This window comes from Aquarana catesbeiana, linkage group LG13 (genome assembly GCF_042186555.1).
Source record: "Aquarana catesbeiana isolate 2022-GZ linkage group LG13, ASM4218655v1, whole genome shotgun sequence".
NCBI lineage: Eukaryota > Metazoa > Chordata > Amphibia > Anura > Ranidae > Aquarana > Aquarana catesbeiana.
The window spans coordinates 34,695,123-34,720,858 of NC_133336.1; the positions used below are offsets into that span (position 1 = coordinate 34,695,123).

Genomic DNA, 25,736 nt, shown 5'->3' on the forward strand with positions numbered 1-25,736 from the left:
TAGGAACCCATCTTGTCAGGTCACTTAGACCCTTATGTTATTGAAAGGCAACAATTGCTTGTAATATGGAAGTAAGGCTCTTGAAGACCAAGGGATGTGGTCTCTGAAAGGTGAATTATTTAAAATGTGTTATTAGGACTAAGCAACACTAAACTGTTGAGTTGGTTTGCCAGCACTGATTTTAAGAGGGATTAAATCTCTTTTGTAAAAGAAAATACATTGTTGTCTTTTTTTTTTTTTTGTAAGTTTTAAATCCTGTAAGATTTAAATACCTCAATTTGTCATAATTGAATAATTCAAAAGAAATGAGAGGGCCTAAGATCAAATAGTGATTTCTGTAGGCAGCAAGAGGACCAATCTGTCCATGCTATTCTTGGGTACTGCTCACAGGTCATGAACGGGCTCTGTAATCTTTGATCTAGGTGTGCAGATAGAATGACACATTGAAGGTAACCCTGGCAGTAAGGGTTCGTAGCCTTTATTTGCTTTTTAATGAAAGTGCAAAGGATCTGCAGAACGCTATCGATTATTAGATATGTTTAGAAGGATTTATAGAATTTCTGTGGTCAGACCATATTAATAAAAATTCTTCCACAACGTATGTGCGTTTTTTTTTTATCTTTATGCATTTTATTTAACTGTAAAATCCTTCCTGTAGATATTCAAAAGCCTTGAGGTTGCTACTGGGTGCCACCAGCTTGGATGTGTGCAGTAATTCAATTCAAAAAGTGAAACTCCTATTTTATATATAGATGCGTTACACACAGAGTGATATATTTTCAAGTATTTTTCTTTTTTAATTTTGATTATTACAGCTAGTGACAACCCAAAATTCAGTATCTCAGAAAATTATAATATTACATAAGACCAATTATGAAAAAAAAAAGATTTTTAGTACAGAAATGTTCGCTTACTGAAAAGTTGAGTTGGTCCATCTACAGTATAGCAGCCCTCAAATTTTCCACCCGCATTTTGAAAATGATGACTGGCGACCGTGGGCTGCCTGGGAGTTGAATGGGAGCCGTTCTCCCAGCGATCGCCGGGGGGGGAGAGCAGACAGTCGGATTATCAGAGAGCGGGGAACATCGCTGTAACAGCTTTCATTTGCATTGCTGTGTGTTCTCGCCATCACATACAGCCCTGCCTCCTGGCCCGGGTACTTTGATGGACATATCACCCGTCCAGTGTCGGAACGTGTGATGTATATCAAAGTACCCGGGCCAGGAGGCAGGGCTGTATGTGACGGCACGCGGCGGGTACACAGCAATTCAAATGAAAGCTGTTACAGCGATGTTACCTGCTCTCTGATGATCCGGCCGGCAATCCTCTTCCTCTCCCAACATTCCCTGCACAGGTGAGGCTGCCTTGTTGGGCACAGGTGAGGCTGCCTTTTTGGGCACTGATAAAGTTGTTTATTTATTTTTGTAACTTAATTCTGCATAAAACTTTTAAGTGTCATTTCATGATATAATTTATGAGGGCGTGTTTAGGGGAGACATTAGAGGCAGGGTAGGGGTTGGGTGGAGCAACTGGTGGCGAGTAACCCTTAAGACCTGGCTAGTTACTCCGGACTTGAAATTTTGAGCCCTGCAGTAAAGTATGCACTCAATACATGGCTCCTTTTACATCAATGCGGCGTGGCATGGAGGTGATCAGCCTGTGGCACTGCTGAGGTGTTATGGCAGCCCAGGTTGCTTTGATAGCGGCCTTCAGCTCATCTGCATTGTTGGGTCTGGTGTCTCTCATCTTTCTGTTGACAATACCCCACAGATTCTCTATGGGGTTTAGGTCAGGTGAGTTTACTGGCCAATCAGCATCTCTATAAAGCTGGTCAGCAGAGGGAAGCATGAAGTGCTCTAGAATTTCCTGGTAGAGGGCTGTGCTGACTTTAGACTTACTAAAACACAGTTGACCAACACCAGCAGATGACATGGCTCACCAAATCATTACGGACTGTGGAAAATTTTGCATTTCATTTGGAAATCAAGGTTCCAGAGTCTGGAGTGGAGAGGTACAGAATCCAAGTTGCATGAGGTCCAGTGTGAAGTTTCCAGTCAGTGATGATTTGGGGAGCCATGTCATCTGCTGGTCATCTGCTGGTCATCTGCTGGTGTTTGTCCTCTGTGTTTTTATCAAGTCCAAAGCCAGCACAGCCCTCTACCATTAAATTCTAGAGCACTTCATGCTTCCCTCTGCAGGCCTTGGCACCTGCCCACACTGCCAAAAGTACCAATACCAGGTTTATTGATCATGTTATTACTGCTTGATTGGCCAGCAAACTCGCCTAACCTAAACCCCATAGAGAATCTGTGGGGTATTGTCAAGAGGAATATGAGACACCAGACCTAACAATGCAGAAGAGCTGAAGGCTGCTATCAAAGCAACCTGGGCTTCCATCAGTAGTGCCACAGGCTGATCAACACCATGCCACGCTCCATTGATGCAGTAATTCATGCAAAAGAAGCCCCGACCAAGTATTTAGTGCATACTATACTGTACATGGACATACTTCTCAGTAAGCTGACATTTTCTGTATTAATTTTCATTTTTTTTTTAATTAAAAAAAATTTCTAATTTTCTGAGATACAGAATTTTGTGTGTTCACTAGCTGTAAGCCATAATCAACAATAAAAAGAAATACTTGAAATATATTACTCTGTGTGCAACGCATCTATATATAAAATATGACTTTCACTTTTTGAATTGAATTACTAAAGTAAATTAACTTTTTGATGATGACTTGTATGACCTGTATAAAGGTTCTGAGGGAGGTGAGGAGGGGTGGAGGACATGGGTCAGTGGACGATTAGTCTGGCCATAGACGGAGCGTTTTTACTTTCCTGCAGCCACAGGTTACAGGAAAGAAAATCACTTGGTTCCCTTATCAATGCAGTCAGTGTTGGTGGCAGAATCTCTCCCTCTGAGCCATTGTATTCTCCTGGTAGGGGAAGCCGTCCTCGCTGGGAGAACACAGTGGTAATTGCTAGTCGCTACAACAGCCACTAGCAATAATTACATGTAAAATCAGACGGGCTGGTTGTACCCAAGTTTATCGTTTAAGCGTTTCCGTAACCTTCCATATTAAAACCTAAACCTTGTTCCAGAAACCCCGGATTCTGGGGCATTCCCACCAAACATGAAACATAGTGCCAATATAGAACCACTTTAAAGCCCACCTCTGGGCAAATATTAAGGGGAATTCCTCCAATGGATCATAGGCATTAACCCCTCCCCCACCAGCCGCCAAAGTTATATAGAGGCAGGATGGCTCCCTTGCGTGAGCCATCGTAGCTGTACGTCTGCTCTTTAAGATGCTGTAACAGGCGCGTGTCCTCAGCGGGCGCGATGACGGTCGGGCACCCGCGATCGCTCATGACAGAGTAGGAACTGGGATCTGTGTGTGTAAACACACAAATCCCGGTTCTGTCAGGGGAGAGGAGACAGATCGTGTGTTCCTACTAAGTAGGAACAACTATATCTCTCCTCCTGTAGTCATGCACATTCCCCCCACAGTTAGAACACACTGAGGGAACACATTTAACCCCTTGGTCGCCCCCTAGTGTTAACCCCTTCCCTGCCAGTGACATTTGTACAGTAATCAGAGGCTATTTTTAGCTCTGATCGCTGTATAAATGTCACTGGTCCCAAAAAAGTGTCAAGTGTCCGATGTGTCCGTCGCAATGTTGCAGTCCCGATAAAAATCACAGGTCGCCGCCATTACTAGTAAAATTATAAAATAAAAAGGCCATAAATCTATCCCCTATTTTGTAGACGTTATAACTTTTGTGCTAACCAATCAATATACGCTTATTGCCGTTTTTTGTTTTTACCAAAAATATGTAGAAGAATACATATCGGCCTAAACTGAGGAAATTTTTTTTTTTTTTTTTTTTAGGGGATATTTTATTATAGCAAATTTTTTTTTCTTCTTCAAAATTGTCGCTCTTGTTTTTTTTTTGTTTTTTGTTTTGTAGCGCAAAAAATAAAAACCGCAGAGGTGATCAAATACCACCAAAAGAAAGCTCTATTTGTGGGAAAAAAAGGGGTCAATTTTGTTTGGGTACAGCGTCGCACGACCGCGCAATTGTCAGTTAAAGCGACGCAGTGCCATATCGCAAAAAATGGCCTGGTCAGGAAGGGGGTAAAGTCTTCCGGGGCTGAAGTGGTTAAACAAACTTGGCTGGTATAAACATATTTTTTTTTTTTTCTATCCAATTTCTTCTATCCAAAACTAAAGAAAAGCTTTGCTACTTTCACAAGATTGGCTGTTTATAGTTACAATCCCAGATCGCTAGTCATGGACTGAACCTCTCAAGCTGGCCTGCCTGTTTCGAAATTCAGCTGGTTTAGCAGGAACCAGACAAATTTCAATCAATGTATGGCTGTTCTGATTCATGAGAAGTTGATTTACATAGTCGGTAAGGCTGAAAAAAGACAATCGTCCATCCAGTTCAACCTGTGTAGGTGCATGTGTATCAGTGTCTATAATTATTTCCCATATCCCTGTATGTTGTGTCCTTTAAGATGTACATCTAATGCCCCATACACACGGTCGGACTTTGTTCGGACATTCCGACAACGAAATCCTAGAATTTTTTCCGACGGATGTTGGCTCAAACTTGTCTTGCATACACGCGGTCACACAAAGTTGTCGGAAAATCCGATCGTTCTGAACGCGGTGACATAAAACACGTACGTCGGGACTATAAACGGGGCAGTGGCCAATAGCTTTCATCTCTTTATTTATTCTGAGCATGCGTGGCACTTTGTCCGTCGGATTTGTGTACACACGATCGGAATTTCCGACAACGGATTTTGTTGTCGGAAAATTTTATATCCTGCTCTCAAACTTTGTGTGTCGGAAAATCCGATGGAAAATGTGTCATGGAGCCTACACACGGTCAGAATTTCCGACAACAAGGTCCTATCACACATTTTCCATCGGAAAATCCGACTGTGTGTACGGGGCATAAGTCTTTTAAAACTATCCATATTCCCCTCAGCCACCGCCAGTTGTGGGAGAGGGTTCCACATCCTCATTGCCCTAACAGTGAAGAACCCCCTACGCAGTTTAAGGTTAAACCGCTTCTCCTCCAGTCTCGTTGTGTGCCCCCTTGTCCTTTTACACTCCCCAGGACTAAATAGTTTATTTCCTATGCTGGGATCCCCATTGTGATATTTGTAGATCACTATCATGTCCCCTCTCAAGCTTCTTTTCTCCAACGAGAATACATTTAGTGTTTGCAGCCATTCCTCGTAATTGAGGTTCTCCAGTCCCCTTATTAGTTTAGTTGCCCTTGTTTGAACTCTCTCCAGCACATCCCTTCAGAGGCCTGGTGACCATAACTGGACGGAAAACTCCAGTTGAGGCCTAACCAGAATTTTTTGAAGTGGCAGAATTATAATTTTGTCCCTGGGGTCTATCCTTTTTCTATGCATGCTAATATTCCTACTGCTTTGGTAGCTGCAGCTTGGCATTGCATGCTGTTGCTCAATCTGTCATCTATAAGCACCCCTAGATCCTTCTCCATCCTTGATTCTCACAGAGGTTCTCCACCTATTGAATATTTTTAATTTGTTTTTTGACCCCCAAGTGCATTACTTTACATTTCTCCACATTAAACCTCATTTGCCATTTGTCTGCCTACTCCTTTATTATATTCAGGTCTTTCTGCAAAATTTCTGTGTCCTGATGCAAGTTTATTACTCTGCTTATCTTTGTGTCATCCGTAAAATCGGAGACTGAACTAGTTATCCCATACTCTATATCATTTTATGAATATGTTGAGTAGAATTGGCCCCAAGACAGAACCTTGGGGTACCCCACTCACCACTCCAGACCAGTCTGAGTACATGTTATTGATCACTACCCTTTTGGACCTTTCCCTGTAACCATTTTTTTACCCAAGCACAAACCCTATGGTCCAAGCCATCGATCAACTTCTCATTGACTGGCTTGTTAGTACATTTTTGCTCGATCAGCTCATGCTGCCAGCTTTACCCTTCATAGCCCCAGTTCATCTTGCAGTTCCTGCTTTCAAAAAGTCTTACCTGTCTGTGTGAAGTAGCTGAGACTTCATTCTGTACAGCATATTTCAGGTACATGAATATGGCGGTTAACTTCTAATTACCTTGTGAAGACCACAGTGGGTGGCCACTCTTCTATGACAATGTCTGGATCTGTGGGTTGAGGTGGATTGGCTTGAAGGTGGGAAGGGATATAATATGCCACAGTGATGACACGTGTGATTCCTGTGTGCGTTTCATCTGTGTGCACGGTTGTAAGAACTGGAATGGTCATTCCTAAATATAAGCCTAGAAATGAAAATAAAGCATAGTCATAGCAAATGTCTACCATAGGTTGGTTTTAGAAATTGAGGAGCCTACACTAGAATAAGATCTAAAACTTATGTGCCTTCCCAGTTTATAAGGGAAGGGTCAACACTGCAGATCAGTGGTGGTCAGCATGACAATTAGAGGGTCCTCACAATAGCATCACATTTTTTAGGTACTTTTCAGAAGCCCATATTTTAACACGTAGAGGTTGATTTACTAAAAGAAAATATACTGTGCACTTTAAAGGGGTTGTAAAGTCAGAAGGTTTTTTTTATCCTAATGCATTAAGATAAAAAGCCTTCTGTGTGCAGCAGCTCCTCTCAGCCCCCCTTACACTTACCTGAGCCCCATCTCTGTCCAGAGATGTCCACAAGTGACTTGGCCGTCCAGGACTCTCCTCCTGATTGGCTGAGACACAGCAGCGGTGCCATTGGCTCCGGCTGCTGTCAAACAAAGTCGGTTAGCCAATCAGGAGAGTGAGGGGGCTGGGTCGGGGCTCGTTGTCTGAATGGACACAGGGAGCTGTGACTTGGCTCAGGTGCCCCCATAGCAAGCTGCTTGCTGTTGGGGGCATTCGACAGGCAGGAAGAGCACTGAAGAGGCTCCCAAGAAAAGGAGGATGCAGGCTGCTCTGTGCAAATCCACTGCATGGAGCAGGTAAGTATAACATGTTTGTTATTTTTATGGAAAAAAAAAAGATGAGACTTTATAATCACTTTAAAGCGGGGTTCCACCCAAATTTTGAACAATATCTGTATGTATTCTCTTCCTTGCCTAGATGCTGACATGCCGTTTAAAAAAATTTAAATTGCCGTAATTACCTTTTATTTTTCTATTCTTCTTTGCACTTCCTGGTTCTCCTCCCGTGGGAGTAGGCGTGTCTCTAGCCTCTCCCAGACTCCTGGGAGCTAGTCTCAGGCTTCCCAGGATGCCACTGAGCATGTGCGGGAACGAGCAGTGAATGCTGGGAGCACAGCATTCACCACATCCAGGAAATAAATGCTTGTTGGCTTCAAATGCCCACAATGAAGATGGAAACCGCCTGCAGTGAATAATATAAGTTATTCTTTCCAACGAAATCTGACACAGGCGGACATATTACACACAATATGTGAGTATGTAATGCTGAGAAGAAAAGTTTGTGAATGAACTAAAAAAAAAAAAACGATAGATAGGTGGACCCCCGCTTTAAGTTCATTTGCTCTATATTTGAGGGGAAGCTCTGCTGGTTTCTATCATCCAATTGTTTACAAACAAAAATGCTGTTTTTCATTTTACATAGTTATTCAGGTTGAAAAAAGACACGAGTCTATCTAGTTCAACCAATAAAAGAGAAAAAGAAAAAAAAAATCATACAATCCCATATGCACAATCCTAAACCCACAGTTAATCCAGAGGAAGGTGAAAAAACCTAGCATACAATGATCCAATTTGCTACAGCAGGGGAAAAAATTCCTTCCTGATCCCCCGAGAGGCAATTGGATTTTCGCTGGATCAGCTTTACCTATAAATGTTTAATGTGATTGGGTATTCTTTGCAAAGTAAAGTGTGTTTAGCTCTGGAGCAAGTGCACAGTATATTTGCCTTTAGCTAATCAACCCCTTAGTAGAGCTGCAAGATTAATCGTTAAAAAAAATCACGATCTTGATTCAAACCCCCCCCCTCACGATCTTAAACCAGCATTTCCACGATTCTATGTAACAAGTGCAGAGCCGTTCTCTGCTAAGAGCTGTCGAAAAGGGATGAACTTTGGTCTGTAAATGAGGTCAGTTTAACCACTTAAAGACTAAGCCTTTTTCTGACATTTGTTGCTTACAAGTTATAATCGGTATTGTTTGCTAAAAAATTACTTGGAACCACCGAACATTATATATATTTTTTTAAGCAGAGACCCTAGAGAATAAAACGGCAGTTGTTGCAATATTTTATGTCAGTATATTTACGCAGCGGTTTTTCAAGCGCAATTTTTTTGGGTTAAAAAAATACACTTTAATGAATTTGAAAAAGGTAAAAAAAAAACTAAACCGTAAAGTTAGCCCAATTCTTTTGTATAATGTGACAGATGATGTTACGCCGCGAGAATCATGAGAGAATTGTGATTTTTATTCTAAGCAAAAAAATTGTGATTCTCATTTTAGCCAGAATCGTGGAGCTCTAACCCTTAGTGTTTACTAACCAAATCACATGCTTCCATGCTGCTCTCTCCCTGATGGCGCTGGGCTGCGAATAAACTTCTATACTCTACGGGGCCCTCCTTGTATATCCCTTTACATGTGAGAGATCTACCAAGTATTAAATCCAACTACTGCATTGAAGGATTGGTGGCAAGAGGAGAGAAAGAGGGGAGAGAAATAGAGAAGAATACATCTGAAAAGCCCATATGAGCCAGAGAACATCTGCATTTCAAGGTCTTAAAGTGGTTGTAAACCCCCGATTTGTCACTTTAAGACCCCTTTCATACCGAGCCGCCTATAGCGTCAGCAGTAAAACGCGCTATTTATAGCGGCGTTTTACCGTTGGATTTGCGGCGCATTTCGGCCGCTAGCGGGGCGCTTTTACCTCCCGCTAGCAGCCAAGAAAGGGTTAAAACCGCCCGCAATGCACCGCAATAGCGGCTATTTGCCGGCGGTATCCCAGCGCTGCCCCATTGATTTCAATGGGGAGCAGCGGTTGAGGAGCGGTAAACGCACTGCTCCTTCACCGCTCCAAAGAAGCTGCTGGCAGGACTTTTCCTGACGTCCTGCCAGTGTAGCGCCCCAGTGTGAAAGCCCTCGGGCTTTCACACTGGAGATAATGCTGCAGCTGTTTAGGGGCGGATTGCAGGCGCTATTTTTAACGCTAGTGCGCCGATGATTTCAACAATAATAATTAAATGGAGGAGAATAGGGAGTTAATTAAGGCTGATTAGAGTAAATTAAGGGTTATTAAGGGGTTAAACAAGAGGAACATTTGTTTATTCCTTTGATCTGCAGATGAAGAAACAGAAAGATACAAAAAGAAACAATGTTTCTTTTTATTTTAGTGTTTCAGGGCTGAGCAAATGTTGGTAATAAACATTGCCGGCTGTTTTTTTTTTTTTTGACAGCTCCAATTACAGGACACTGGGGAGACCCACTGACAGCTCAAACAGCCGAGCCTGAAAGTATCTGTTTCGGGTATCGATGTATTTTCATGAGTAGCGGAGTTCCACCCAAAAAGTGGAACTTCCGCTCATCTGATTCCTCCCCCCCTCCGTTGCCACAATTGGCACCTTTCAGGGGGGAGGGGGGTGCAGATACCTGTCTACTACAGGTATTTGCACCCACTTCCTGGAATAGACTCCCGCGGGAGTCACGCCCCTTCCCGCACCCCCTGCTGTCTCCTGGGAAACACACAGGTCCCAGGAGAGAGCGGGGACCACTTAGGACCCACAGTGCGACTCGCGCATGCGCAGTAGGGAACCGGGAAGTGAAGCCGCAACGCTTCACTTCCTGATTATCTCAGAGACAATGGCGGCAGCAGCAGCCGAGAGCTGAGCGATTGATTGGCTTCGGCTGCCGACATCGCTGGACTCCAGGACAGGTAAGTGTACATTTATTCAAAGTCAGCAGCTGCAGTATTTGTAGCTGCTGGCTTTTAATAATTTTTTTTTTGGTGGACTTCCTCTTTAATATATGGACTGCACAATATCTTGGTGCTATGGGTCTACTTCTACATGCAGCAGACCTAAAATATGTTGGCTGTATATGGAACATTTTGTCTTTATGGGTGGAAGGTGAAGGGAGTGTGGTGTGTTATCATGAGACATCTCTTACCTGAAGAATTCTGCTCACAGATGTATTTCATAAGCTTCATGAACCCCATGCAGATACTTTGTTCATATTTCTCCTCCTTCATCTTAATGCAGGCCCATTTAGCTGTTCCATATTGCCTTTTCTCATACAGTATTTCACCACACTGAGCAAGAAAAAAAAAAAATGGATTTTGAATGGGGGGAAAAAAATAGATTCGAACAGTAAAAACGACATTGTCCACTTGGAATTTTTAAAAATAGATTTTTGGGATCGAGGGAGGTTTTGAGTTAACAAAAAGAAAATGTGCAAAATATACCTGCATGTTGTCAGCCCACAGTGGGAATTGGGAGCGTTTTCTGGCAGTTTAGTGGGTATTTTTCTGTACTTGTCATGTCTTAAAGCAAAGTAGGGCTAAAGCTTTTTTGACCATACTTCACTTGTGGGTCACAGCAGGAGTGCACTTGTGCTTTCCTGAAACCTAGAATCAGCTGACAGTGGGCTGATGTCAGAGCTGCTCCAGACTCTGTAAGGATCCCGACCATATTGTCAGGATCCTTACAGCTGCCTGATTTGACAGCTGGGTCTGGCTCTCGGCACGCGGCGGAGAGCTGAAGCCAGGTGCACCCGTGCCCTTGCCAACCCGGCACTCCAGTGAGCGGTGGGGAGCGTTGACTGATAGTCTGCTCTAGGATGATCAAGAACTGAGCAGTCAGTGGTCATGTGATCACTCATTCTCAGGCTTAAGCTGGGTACACACTGGCAGTTTTTTTTTTTTTTTGTTCAACCCAGTGGGCTTGTCATGTTAGTACAGCGATCTTCCCACTGAGCTATTGTGTTTTGATGGGGGACTTCCCCTCCAACCAGAACACACCGGTCAGCACTGGCAGCCAGTGCTGATCCGATGCTGGTTTTCCAGCATGCCCATGTGATAGAAGCTGGACAGGCTGCTGTACACATGGGCCGAATGGTTTGGCCCATGTGTGGCAGGTTTTAGAGCCGGGCAGGGGACAGCTGCAGCATAGAGAGGAGTATGCATGTTTATTTTTTTTTCATTTAGGATTTTTTTTGTTTTGTTCAAGAGGTGCACCAAATCGAATTTTTGGTAACGAAAATGCAGGGTGCGTTTGGCCAAAAACTGAAAATGACCGTTTTAAAAAATGTATACATTTGACTTTTTAATTTAATATCATGCATTTAAATGAATATGAATTTATTGACGGCCATTATTGACACCTTTAGCGCAAGCAAAGTTCCAGAAAAAATGTATCCTGTTAAATTCTCTGTATGTCTGCACATTGGTCTGTTGCTCTTCTGTTGTGTTAAAAATCTGCTTGCTACATTTTTGGTCAGTTAAAAAAAAAAGCGCACCAAAAATGCACCACCTCATTGAAAACTCACCAAGAACACATCAATAATGCACCTGTATTATGTTTGTAATGCAGTTTGAGTCACATGACCTATAAAAACAAAAAAACACACCGTAGTCCTAGTAAGATTGTGGCAAAATCGTGTGCGTTTTTGGCGCCATTATCCTCGCCTTTTTCTCTGATTTGGCAAAATGACGATAACACCATTTTCGCCCGATATGTTTCCGCTGAAATTTCGGTGCATCTCTTTTTTTTTTTTTTGGTGTCCCCAAGTTTCTAGTCTAACCTGTTATACGGCGGCAGGTTGGCAAGGCTGGGCAAACCGCTGTAGGTGTACGTTGGCCGCTTTAAGAGCTGTGCGAGGTGCCCGCTGGAGCCGATGTGCGTGGCCTGCAGCCGCGATCTCCGCCAGCTGCTCACGTTCGCTCCACAGAGAGCCAGAATGGGGATTTGTCAATGTAAACAGACAGGTCCCCGTTCTGACGAGGGGGGGGGGGGGATCTGCTGTTCCTAGTAATCAGGAACAGCGATCTCTCTCCTCCAGTCAGTTCCACCCCACCCCCCCAGTTAGAAAAACTCCCAGGGAACACATTTAACCCCTTGATCGCCCCTCTAGTGTTAACCACTTCCCTGCCAGTGTCATTTATACAGTAATCGGTGCATTTTTATAGCACTGATCGCTGTATAAATGACATTGGTCCCAAAAAAGTGTCAAAAGCGTCCGATCTGTCCGCCGCAATGTCGCAGTCCCGCTAAAAATCGCTGATCACCACCATAACTAGTAAAAAAAAAAAAAATAAAAAAAATAAAAATGCCGTAAATCGATCTCCTATTATGTAGACGCTATAACTTTTGCGCAAAACAAATATACGCTTATTGTGTTATTTTTGGTAAAAAATAAAATAAAAATAACGTCGCTTTAACTGACAATTGTGCAGTCATACGACGTACACAAACAAAATTGGTGTCCTTATTTTCCCAACAAATAGAGCTTTCTTTTGGTGGTATTTGATCACCTCCTGCGGTTTTTATTTTTTGCACTATAATAAAAAAACAAAAAAAAAAAACAACAATTTTGAAAAAACAAAAAAAGAACACGCATTTACTTTTTGCTATAATAAAATATTGTATAAATAATCATATACTATAAAAAAAAAAAAATCAGTTTAGGCCAATATGTATACTTCTACATATTTTTGGTAAAAAAAAAAAAAAAAAAAAAAATGTAGAAGAATACATATTGGCCTAAACTGATGAAGAATTTTTTTTTTCTTAGCAGGAAAATTTTAAATTAAAACGATATAATGAGGACATTTGGGGGCAGATTATTGATCGGCCATGAAGAGCTAAAACAGCCTTTCTGTCATCAGCAGGCATTTAACTGCTATAAAAAATGCTCAAACCTTTTTCTGTAATATACTGTATACAATAAACACGTACAAAAGAGATGGTAAAGTAGGATTTCTTTAAAATAGTAGGCTCTTTTTTTTTTTTTAAAGCTAGATATTACTAGTGTCTGATTTGCGGGCTGTACTTGGGGAAACAAGGCAAGCACTCCGCAAGGGATTAGACTGAGCAGAAAATCAGATTATCACAGATTGGAAGAGTACATACGGACCTGATAACATGTGACTCGCTCGCGGTTTCTCTGTTTTTTTTGGCAGGCTTTGATTTAAAGCAGCAAATTCAAGGCACGGTCTGCTTTACAGAACACGCGCCTGCAGAAGCACACAGCTGGGGACACAACTTCGGTTTGCTAAGTACACAACTAACTGCAGATTTTTTGTCACTTCTTTTTTGCTAGATGGAAAGAGGATTACATATTTAGACAATATTCTTCCGCACTCAGAATGTCTTCTCGATTAGGAGAAGCCGTGTGGATCAGTAGCCAGGCACATGTCTGTTCCAGGTCTGTGAGACCCAGCTAAGCCCAACATATTTGGGGATTCACTCAGTAGACCTTCTCGGGATTGGTACTTGGCCCATTACAAACTCATTTAAATTTTTTTTTTCTCAGTACTGCTGATCTCTTACAGCCTCTTTGCAACCAGTTCCTGTCTACATACATGCACTCCATGTAATGGCCATATGGTATTTCTCAAGGTTGGTTGTGACAACCGTGGACTGCAAAATGCATCTCTTCCAACTTTGAGATGAGGAGGGTGGGCACCGCCTTTAGTATTAAATGTGTAGGTAAAGGACGCACCCTTGCCATGCACCCAGTTATATGGACTATGAAGAATTCCTATGCAAATATAATTAAATCTACGTGTGCTCCCCCCCCCCCCCTTTACTACTATATAAATAGTAAAGTGAAGCAGCGCTATAAAACTATAACCAATGAAAATGCAAAACAGTATAAAGTGCTAAATACAAAAAGGAAGTGCAAATGCAATAAACAAATCCTGTGCAATCAAATAATCACATAATGATAAACAGTCTGATGTCAGTAGAAGAAATGTGCATCAAATATCACAATGATTGAAAGCAAAAAAAAAGGGGGGGGGGGAGTGTCCAAGTGCAAATCAGCAGGGTAGGATGTGATGGCCTGTAGAAAACCTTCAACAATCCACACCCAGTGTGTTCTAGCCTCTCTCCTCGGGAATAGACCCCAATGGGTCTAGTCATGCATCAAGATATTGGATCCTGGCAATCTGTGCCGTCTTCCTCTTTATTGAAGATTTCCCAGCGGGATAAGGAAAAACTGCAGCCTTAGGGGATAGAATTGGGGTCTATTCCTGAGGTGAGAGGCTAGAACATTACAATGCTGACAATAAAGAAGAATTTTACTCATCTGTACGCACACAGTTTTTGGCTTTTTTCACACGGGCGTCACAAGTTCCTGAGTTAACATCTGTAAATTATGATGCCCGTGTTCAAGGGGCACTAATCTTTGGCCCTGCCCCCACTGCTATTCTGGCCTAGGCCAGAGTGATCTGTCGCTGGTCCTGCACTCTCCTGGGATGCTTAAACCAAATCTTCCAGGAGGCTGCAGGATTGGCATACAGAGTGGCCGGGGGGGGGGGGATGGGCGAGCCTGGTGCATCTTCTGAGCTGGTTGCCTGCACCTTAAAGGTGCAACCACCTGAAAAGGACCAAGATTGTGATGTGGGACCTGATGTTTAACACCCGAACAGTGGATTGCAGCAGGACAATGCTGGATTCCCTGTGCAAGAGGGTATGTTTTGAAGAGAACCAGGGAATACTGGGGAAAATAGGAAAAAAACAGCAGTATATAGCAGTCTTGCCCAGCCGAGCACTGGTTAAAGGAGTTGTAAAGTGTCAGGGTTTTTCACCTTCGTGCATGAAGGTGAAAAACCTTCTGTGCTGCAGCTGCCCCCCAGAGCCCCCCTTTTTTTCTTACCTGAACCCGATCGTTCAAGCGAAGAGCACAAGCCCAGCAGCTCCAGCCGCAGTCTCGGGTCCTCATTGGATAGATGGATAGCAGCAGGAGCCACTGGCTCCTGCTGGTGTCAATCGAATCCAGTGACACGGGGGGGCAGGGCCGAGTCCTGCTGTCTGTCATTGGACGCAGCAGCAGGACTTGGGAGTGCGCCTGCACGGGGGCTCCCATGGAAATCGGGACCCCAGAAAAAGAAGGATCTGGGCCGCTCTGTGCAAAACCCTTACACAGAACAGGCAAGTATGACATGTTGGTCGTTTTTTTTTTTTTTTTTTTAAATTACAATTTACAATCACTTTAAAGCTTGTAGGCAAAGTTTTTATTTTCCTTTTTTTTGTGTTTTTTTTCCTAATTTTCTTCTGACTGTCCTATGAGGCCGCACAACTTTCTGTCTGGACAGTGCTGATTGTGCCGCCCCCCCCCCCCCCCCCCCCCCCAAAAAAAACTTCTAGAAATGCACACCAGACTGAGCATGTGCAGAGTGCCCCCAAGGCCCTGTACTATGGTCAGATAGTTTGGGGACAGTAAAAGGGGAGGGTCAGAGAAGACAGGATCAAACAGCCTTTTGACACAATCCTTAGGTTCCACAGGGAGTATAACCAGCATGCTTTACCTCATATACAGACTGATTCTACTGTTGTGGGTTTAGAACCACTTTAAATGAAAGCGTATCTACATACTGTATGTGTAAGATTCTACAAACTTTTAATAGGTTCCTACTAGGGTTAAGGTTCGGGTTCACTGCCACCAAGGGTTCAGGGCTCGTGACAAATCCCTGGGATCACGAATCGTGAACTTTCGGAAATAAGAAATGTCTGCCATGCAGTGCATAGACTTTGCTCACAGTCCGATAACTCACAAAAGCCAATAAGTGGACAGAATGGATGACCCAGCCGCCGTTCCTAAAAGGGTGTGAGCTCACAGACGCCATATTGTCAGAATCTGATGGAATGGTTTGGGATGGAAGAGCCAGCCATTCTGTGTAGGCAGTTTCTATTTCTGGCTGTTCCCATCTTTCCATGCTCTTTGTTGGCGATTAACGTGCCTTTTAACCCTACAAGTGGCCAGCAATAAAGAACATCCCCGACTTTTCTCTACCCCCCCTCCACACCTAGGCTCACCGCAGTTTGCAAGTTTGTTTAGTTCGCAGTTTGCAAACTACAAAACCCTTGCACCCTTGTTCATTTCTAATTCCTACGTAGCTCTCTTCAGTAAAACATTTGCAAATGCCAAGATTGTTTTTTACCTTTTCTTTGCAGCTGAGAAGTAGGAAGGGAACCGTCTGCCGTTCCTCTGTTCTGCTATTCCTTGTGAGCTGCTGAATGGGTTCTGCCATCTCTGCAATGAGAACAAAGCATGTTGGTGGACTTGCCTTCTGCTTCAGTGAATTGTTCTTCAACATGTGCTTGAGGTTTCCAAAAACTGAAGAATATGGACTGCTTTTGGTGGTCTCCTTTTTGATTATGCTGGTTGCCTGACTATGTCTGACTTCAGTACTTTGTTACAGACCCAAAATATGCTTTCGGAGAAAGTATTCGAATGCCTGATCTCCAAATTTGTTCTGCGTCAGTGACTGTCATCATTGAAGCCAAACCATGTCTACCAGGGAACTAGAATCTTTGAAAAGGAGATGTCCACAATGACAGCCACGATTCTTTTTGACAGAGTTCTATTGGGCCAAAACACGTTTGATGTGGTGCGATAATGACACACCGAAGGGAGTGCATTACAACACATGACAATCAATGCTGCCATACTTTGTGGTGGGCTGCTTTGGAAAGAAAAATGCTGCATGTCAACCTTTTTGTTCTATTCTATTCTTATGGCTTAGCAGACCATTCAAAATAAATGAGTTGCCTTAGAGAAGTACAGCCACAGCTCGTTTGGCTGTATTTCTCCTGTGGATGACAGGAGTGCAGTTCGTTTTGCACTCATGTGACCCGTTTTTAGCGGAGAGTGGGCTGAAGTCTGCGCTCTGCTGACATCAGAGTGGGTCCAGGCTCCCCGTCATTGTGACCACGGAGCTGCTGAGAGCCTGAGCCGGCCGCCCTGATTGACAGTGAGCAGCTCTCTGCTCACGAAGCTGTGAGAACCGAGCGACTGGCGGTGTTCAATCGATTGGTTCTCAGTGTAGAGGCACTGGGGGACAGATGCTGCATCCACCTAGGTAAGTAGGAATAAAAAAAAAAACCCACATGCAACTTACACTGTACTTGGAAATCTAATTTAACAGTCTTTGTATTATTTGAAAAGGAACAAAAAGGAATTGACCTAGTTCAAAGCAAACAACCATTTCCATTCTAGTTTATTTATTTATTTTTTTATATATACAGAAGACACACAGAACACTTTAGCCTACACTATATTACCAAAAGTATTGGGACACCTGCTTTTACATGAACTTTAATGGCATCCCAGTCTTAGTCCGTAGGGTTCAATATTGAGTTGGCCCACCCTTTGCAGCTATAACAGCTTCAACTCTTCTGGGAAGGCTGTCCACAAGGTTTAGGAGTGTGTTTATGGGAATGTTTGACCATTCTTCCAGAAGCACATTTGTGAGGTCAGGCACTGATGTGGACAAGAAGGCCTGGCTCGCAGTCTCCGCTCTAATTCATCAGAAAGGTGTTCTATCGGGTTGAGGTTAGGACTCTGTGCAGGGCAGTCAAGTTCCTCAACCCCAAACTCGCACATTTGTGTCTTTTATGGACCTTGCACTGGTCCAAATCATTTGGTGGGGGGGGGGGGGGTAGACTATGTAGAGGTGAGCCAATAAGAAGGGAGTTGCAGTAGTCGAGTCGAGAGATGACCATCGAGTGAAGTAAGAGCTTTGTTTGTCCAAATCATTTGGTGGAGGGGGGATTATGGTGTGGGGTTGGTTTGCAGGGGTTGGGCTTGGCTCCTTAGTTCCTGTGAAGGGAACCCTTAAGGCGTCAGCATACCGGGGACGGCCCCTTCCTATTCCAACATGACTGCGCACCAGTGCACAAAGCAAGGTCCATAAAGACATAGATGAGCAAGTTTGGGGTGGAGGAACTTTACTGGCCTGCCAAAAATTCCCATAGACACACTCCTAACCTTGTGGACAGCCTCCCTAGAAGAGTTGAAGCTGTTTATAGCTGCAAAGGGTGGGCCAACTCAATATTGAACCCTACGGACGAAGACTAGGATGCCATTAAAGTTCATGTGCGTGTAAAGGCAGACGTCCCAATACTTTTGACAATATAGTGTACATAGGTGTGGGTGGGCAGCCCCAAAATCAGTGTGCTGCTTACCTGCAAACCTGTCAAGTTAGGACAAGTGGTTGTCCGTGTGGCCTATGCGTACTCATACACTTACATGGGCTGGCTGCTCAAGCCGCATAAACACTTGGTCTACAAGCCTCAGTATCTGTGTTAAAATGGTTGTAAACCAACTTTGAAAAAAAAAAAAACACCTGAAGGACAAAGGCATAATGAGCTAGTATGCATAGCATACTAGCTCATTATGTAATACTCACCTGAGATCGAAGCCCTCGCTGCGGTGCCCGTACACGGCACCGGCCGGCGACATTACTCCCAAGGGTTACTTCCAGGTATCGCGGCTCCGGCGCTGTGATTGGCCGGAACCACGATGACGTCACTCCCGCGCGTGCACACGGGAGCCGCTGGTAACGGCACACTCACTGAAGCAACGGCACATACGTGCCGTTACTTCAGTGCGCATGTTCAGATGACGTTGGCACATGCAAATACAGGGGATATCTCCTAAACCGTGCAGGTTTAGGAGATATCCTGGGTAGCCTATAATAAGCAAAAAGTGGTCTGTAAGGGTTTACAACCACTTTAATGAGGTCTAAATCTTTCTAAGGACTGATTTCACACTTGTGCAGGTTGCAGTTTGCATATTGCGTTTTTACAATACACCTCTTTAAACCATTGAAGTCTATGGAACCAAAAAAACAGAAAAATCCCTGGCCCTTTCCATAAAATGGACAGATGTGAACTACATCCATAGGAAACCATGTTCAATAGACTGTAGTGTGTTTCTGCAAAACTGAAAATGCACTAAAAAATGCATAGGTGTGAACCAGGCCTAATGAGACGCTGGAAGCAGTAAAAGCCCCACTGGAGTTTATTCCCATTCTTAAACATAGTTTTGGCTTGACATACACATTAAATGGTGAGGAGTACTTCTTAAAGTGGTTGTAAACCTTCAAAAAAAACCCTGCAAGACAAAGGCATAATGAGCTAGTATGCATTGCATACTAGCTCATTATGAAATACCTACCTTAGAACAATGCCCTGAATCGGTGTCGGCACACCGAGTACACGGCCGACATTTTTCACCGGAGTTACTTCCAGGTTAGTTCCAGGAGACGCTGGTCACGGCAAGGGCCCTATAAAAAGGACACCAGCGGGCCGTTATTTAAGTGCGCATGCGCCGATGACATCGCAAAAGCGTATACAGTGAATATCTCATAAATTGTGCAAGTTTAGGAGATATTTTACAATACCTACAGGTAAGCCTTATTTTAGACTTACCTGTAAGTACAAGTGATTTACAACCACTTTAAGCTTTGTACTCTAGTTTTTACCAGATATGTACTTGGTGCCCTATATCCCCTGCCAGTGGTGTCACTAGGGGGTGGCTATTGGGGCTATAGCCCCGAATCTGGGGCCTATAGCCCTGAGTCTCTGCAGGTGTCCCCAAGGGGAGGGGAGACCCTTTGGGGACCCTGATTTTAAGGGGGAGGCCCTTTGGGGACCCTGATGTAAGTTGGGGGCTCTTTGGGCATACACACACCCACACATATTACTGTATATACATGTGTATGCCCGCCCAAGCATATGACTTTCTTTACTACGCTGCTATGGGCTCTAGCCCCAGATCTTTTGTAGACCTAGCAACTCCCCTATCCCCTGCACATGGTTTTTTTTTTTCCCCTACATGATCCTGTTTTTTTTATTCTTATTTGTATTTGTGCTTTTCTTTAAACTGTGGGCATTTGATAAACCTCATCCAGTAATTTTGCCTTCAGCCTCTGCCAGGAACATCTAAGACTGGGAGCTTGCTAATCTCATTGAGATATTCAGGTCATGCTGGCATTAAGTGCTGCTTAATAACTGGAGAGTTTCATCTAATTCACAGAAATTAACCACTTCCCAACATCCGCTTTCCCCAGAGGAGGCGAGTTATCATTTTCCATCGAAATCCTGCAGATAGCCTGAGTTTTGTTGGCCAAGGAAAAGAGTGCGGTGCACAAATGGAGGAGGAGAGGCTCACAGGAATAAAACAAGGTGGCAGAATTATAGTTGGTGCGTCGCCTAAATATTTTTAGGGATATTTTTGTTAGTAATGACTTGGTAAATAATTTCCCTCTTGCAAAATATCTCTAATGGAAGAGAACCGGTCATACCGCTTATGATGGTTAAAGCATTTAATTTGGGTGGGGCACCTATTTTTTACACTCTATCTTGATCTTTGCCACCCGCAGCTTCAGACACCTTATTGTCTATAAATCGCCTCCTGTGCCCCTGCTGAAGTGGGCAGTGATGTTCTAACTTTTTTTACATTCCCACACCCAGCCGATTTGCAGCGCTATGCTGAGATCCCAGTAGATACTGGCTTTTGTTGAAGCGTCTCGTTACCTGGAATAACCCAAGTTTTTGTTTCTGGCTAGAGGGTGTTCCTCCCGCTGACACAGACGATGGGGCACTATTCCCCCCCCCACTGACAGACGATGGGGCACTATCCCCCCCCCCTGCTGACACAGACGATGGGGCACTATTTCCCCCCCCCCCGCTGACACAGACGATGGGGCACTATTCCCCCCCCCACTGACAGACGTGGGGCACTATCCCCCCCCCCCCGCTGACACAGACGATGGGGCACTATTTCCCCCCCCCCCCCGCTGACACAGACGATGGGGCACTATTCCCCCCCCCCGCTGACACAGACGATGGGGCACTATTCCCCCCCCCCCCCGCTGACACAGACGATGGGGCACTATTCCCCCCCCCCCGCTGACACAGACGATGGGGCACTATTCCCCCCCCCCCCCCCGCTGACACAGACGATGGGGCACTATTCCCCCCCCCCCCGCTGAGACAGACGATGGGGCACTATTCCCCCCCCCCCCCCGCTGAGACAGACGATGGGGCACTATTCCCCCCCCCCCCGCTGAGACAGACGATGGGGCACTATTCCCCCCCCCCCCCCCGCTGAGACAGACGATGGGGCACTATTCCCCCCCCCCCCGCTGAGACAGACGATGGGGCACTATTCCCCCCCCCCCCCCGCTGAGACAGACGATGGGGCACTATTCCCCCCCCCCCCCCCGCTGAGACAGACGATGGGGCACTATTCCCCCCCCCCCCCCCGCTGAGACAGACGATGGGGCACTATTCCCCCCCCGCTGAGACAGACGATGGGGCACTATTCCCCCCCCCCCCGCTAAGACAGACGATGGGGCACTATTCCCCCCCCCCCGCTGAGACAGACGATGGGGCACTATTCCCCCCCCCCCCCGCTGAGACAGACGATGGGGCACTATTCCCCCCCCCCCCCCGCTGAGACAGACGATGGGGCACTATTCCCCCCCCCCCCCCGCTGAGACAGACGATGGGGCACTATCCCCCCCCCGCTGACACAGACGATGGGGCACTATCCCCCCCCCCCCCCGCTGACACAGACGATGGGGCACTATCCCCCCCCCCGCCGCTGACACAGATGATGGGGCACTATTCCCCCCCCCCCCCCCCCCGTTGACACAGACGATGGGGCACTATTCCTCCCGCTAACGCCAACAATGGGGTCAGAACTGCTTCTCTCACTATACAAATCACTAGGAATTCAAAAGGTAGGTTGATGCAGTTTAGAAGTGCAAATGCAGTTGAATGTCCAACTTACTAGCTGAGCTCAATGCACTGTTTAATTGGGCAACTATGTGGCAGATGAGGTTTAATGTTGATAAATGTAAAGTTATGCACTGTGGGGGGCTAAGAATATGCATAAGACATACTAGGGGAGACTACAACTGGGGGAATCAATGATGAAGGAGCTGGGTGTTCTGGTAGATCATATTTTGCATTTTCAAAGGGCTGGATGCAACATTTTGCTTGCCTTTATCTGGCCCTTGGGGCACTTTTCCTTCCACTGACACCAACAATGGGGCATACTTGCTGCTACTGACACCAACGATGGGGCATACTTGCTGCTACTGACACCAACGATGGGGCACTATTCCCCCTGCTGACACCGACGATGGGGCACTATCCCCCCCGCTGACACCGATGATGGGGCACTATCCCCCCCCCCCGCTGACACCGACGATGGGGCACTATTCCCCCCCCCGCTGACACCGACGATGGGGCACTATTCCCCCCCCCCGCTGACACCGACGATGGGGCACTATTCCCCCCCCCCCGCTGACACCGACGATGGGGCACTATTCCCCCCCCGCTGACACCGACGATGGGGCACTATTCCCCCCCCCGCTGACACCGACGATGGGGCACTATTCCCCCCCGCTGACACCGACGATGGGGCACTATTCCCCCCCCGCTGACACCGACGATGGGGCACTATTCCCCCCCCGCTGACACCGACGATGGGGCACTATTCCCCCCCCCGCTGACACCGACGATGGGGCACTATTCCCCCCCCCCCCGCTGACACCGACGATGGGGCACTATTCCTCCCACTGACGCCAACAATGGGGTCAGAACTGCTTCTCTCCCTATACAAATCATTAGGAATACAAAAGGTAGGTTGATGCAGTTTAGAAGTGCAATTGCAGTTGAATGTCCAACTTACTAGCTGAGCTCAATGCACTGTTTAATTGGGCAACTATGTGGCAGATGAGGTTTAATGTTGATAAATCTAAAGTTATGCACTGTGGGGGGCTAAGAATATGCATAAGACATACTAGGGGAGACTACAACTGGGGGAATCAATGGTGAAGGAGCTGGGTGTTCTGGTAGATCATAAGGCTTAATAATGGCTGCAGTTTCCAAAGCGAGCAAAGTACTTTGTATTAAGAGAGGTATAGACTGCAGAGAGAGACATATCATTTTGCCCCCCTGTACAAATCATTAGTAAGACCTCATCTGGAATATGCAGTTCAGTGCAGAGAAGGGCAACCAAACTGATAAGAGGCATGGAGGAGCTCAGCTATGAGGAAAGATTAGAGGAACTGAATTTATTCCCTCTTGAGAAGAGGATATTGGGGGGGGGGGGGGGGGGGGGGGGGGAGAGATATATGATCACCATGTACAAATATATAAGGGGTCCATGTAGTGAACTTGGTGTTGTTCACTTTCATCACAGAAGACAAGGGGGCACTCTTTACGTCTAGAGGGAAAAAAGTTTTCATCTCCAAATACGGAAAGGCTTTTTCACAGTAAGAGCTGTGAAAATATGGAATAGACTCCCTCCAGAGGTGGTTCTGGCCAGCTCAGTAGACTTGTTTTGTTTTATAAAAAGGCCTGGATTCTTTTCCTTTAATGTTCATATCATAACTGGATAGTAACATTTTATAGGTAAAGTTGATACAGGGAATATCTGATTGCCTCCCGGGGGAAGAGGAAGGAATTTTTTCCCTGCTGGCGCAAATTAAGTCATGCTTTACTGTTTTTTGTTTTTGTTTTTTTGCCTTCCTCTGGATCAACTGTTGGTATAGGATTGTATGTTTGTGCCCCCCCCCCATTTTTATTGGTTAAACTAGATGGTCTTTTTTTCAGCCCGACTATGTAAATGGAAGGTGGACTGCAGGTCATCGAGCTCTGAAGGATCTAGAATGCGTTTTTCAAAATGATCTCAAATGCAGGCTTAATGCACCTGTAAGAAAGTTGCACTTGCCAATAGTACAAGCCTTAAATCTCTTTTTTGGAGACACAGCTGTACACTTTCTGTGTCATGTGATTGTAGTTGATACTGTTACTTCCCTTTATCCGATGGAGGAGGGGGGGCACGCCTACCAATATTTAAGGTTTTCAGGCAGTCTACTGCATATAACTCCCCGCCTTTTAAAAAAAAAAAAAAAAAATGGTTTAGAATTGATAAATGAATAGTCATTTCAGCATTTCTTTTTAAATGACTATCTTCAGTCTCCATCAGAACCGTGTTTAATGCATAACTGTCACTTCTGGGTGCAATTTACAATTTTAAGATTTGGTATAAACTTCCACCCACAGCAGTTAAACAATTCCAACCCACTGATATTGCACATCGTTGCAGAGTCAGACTTTTTTTTTATCAAACGGCAGTGAATTGAGCTTGATAAAAGATTTGTGTCTGACATAATCCAATCTGTTTCGGTCCCAAGTGCTGCCAATTCCCTACAATCCCTCCTTATTACCGCGTAGGAGCAGACTGAAGGCAGACGCCTAAAAACTATTTATTTATTTCTGCTTTCCCATTCATTCTGACGTGGGACTGACGCACTCCAGCAATTTTCCGTCACATTTGTTAAAGCATTGCATCAATTCTCTATGGCTTTTGTTACTTGTATTGACATTGACATGAATGCAGGGAACACTTATGGAAATGCAACTAGTAAAATGTAAATAGTTTTCTGGGGCTCAGGCTCACCCAGAAGCATGGCCTTGTGACAGGGGTGTCCATAACCTGTATCCTAGCTAGTGGTAGTTGTGCACCCACAATGCCCATAGTAGAGGGAGAGGGCTAGCAGTAGTTGTGCACCCCCAATGCCCATAGTAGAGGGAGAGGACTAGCAGTAGTTGTGCACCCCCAATGCCCATAGTAGAGGGAGAGGGCTAGCAGTAGTTGTGCACTCCCAATGCCCAGAGTAGAGGGAGAGGGCTAGCAGTAGTTGTGCTCCCCCAATGCCCGGAGTGGAGGGAGAGGGCTAGCAGTAGTTGTGCACCCCCAATGCCCATAGTAGAGGGAGAGGGCTAGCAGTAGTTGTGCACTCCCAATGCCCAGAGTAGAGGGAGAGGGCTAGCAGTAGTTGTGCACCCCCAATGCCCATAGTAGAGGGAGAGGGCTAGCAGTAGTTGTGCACTCCCAATGCCCAGAGTAGAGGGAGAGGGCTAGCAGTAGTTGTGCACTCCCAATGCCCAGAGTAGAGGGAGAGGGCTAGCTGTAGTTGTGCTCCCCCAATGCCCGGAGTGGAGGGAGAGGGCTAGCAGTAGTTGTGCTCCTCCAATGCCTAGAGTAGAGGAAGAGGGCTAGCAGTAGTTGTGCACTCCCAATGCCCAGAGTAGAGGGAGAGGGCTAGCAGCAGTTGTCCTCCCCCAATGCCCGTAGTAGAGGGAGAGGGCTAGCAGTAGTTGTCCTCCCCCAATGCCCAGAGTAGAGGGAGAGGGCTAGCAGTAGTTGTGCACCCCCAATGCCCAGAATAGAGAGGGAGAGGGCTAGCTAGGAGTTGGTGTTAGAGCTGTACAATTAATCGTTAAAAAATCGTGATCTCGATTCAACCCCCTTGACGATCTCTATTGCAAAGTTTGCCTATTCTTTCATATAACAAGTGGAGAGCATTCTCTGCTTACTCCTGATCCTGGCAGTCTGCCAATTTTAACATGAAACATTGTAACTAACTCTTCTTTCTTAGATCAAAGGGAGAAACGTCTGTGTGAAAAAAAAAACTCCAGGCAGTCTGCCAAGTTTTTAAACAACTAAATGCAGGAAGATTAACCACTTAAAGTCTAAATCTTTTTCTGACACTTGTTTCTTAAGTTAAAATCAATATTTTTTTGCTAGAAAATTACTTGGAACCCCCAAACATTATATATATTTTAGCAGAGACCCTAGGGAATAAAATGTCAATTGCTGCAATATTTTATGTCACACTGTATTTGCCCAGCGGTCTTTCAAACACAATTTTTTGAGAAAAAATACACTTCAATGAATAAAAAA

The 25,736-nt window shown here is 45.1% G+C and overlaps 2 protein-coding genes across 2 annotated transcripts in view; one reads left to right on the forward strand and one right to left on the reverse strand.

The window, feature by feature from the left end:
- The window catches only part of FANCM (FA complementation group M), a 258,713-nt gene that overhangs the window by 51,865 nt on the left and 181,112 nt on the right, over positions 1 to 25,736 (forward strand). The gene's annotated exons all lie outside the window — the stretch shown is intronic.
- The window catches only part of LOC141116947 (heme-binding protein 1-like), a 61,457-nt gene that overhangs the window by 11,341 nt on the left and 24,380 nt on the right, over positions 1 to 25,736 (reverse strand). The window contains exons 2-4 of the mRNA XM_073609463.1: positions 16,126 to 16,217; positions 10,131 to 10,272; positions 6,132 to 6,315 (exon numbers count right to left, since the gene is read on the reverse strand). Of these exons, the coding sequence (XP_073465564.1) occupies positions 6,132 to 6,315; positions 10,131 to 10,272; positions 16,126 to 16,217 (418 nt within the window). The remainder of the gene's footprint in view (positions 1 to 6,131; positions 6,316 to 10,130; positions 10,273 to 16,125; positions 16,218 to 25,736) is intronic.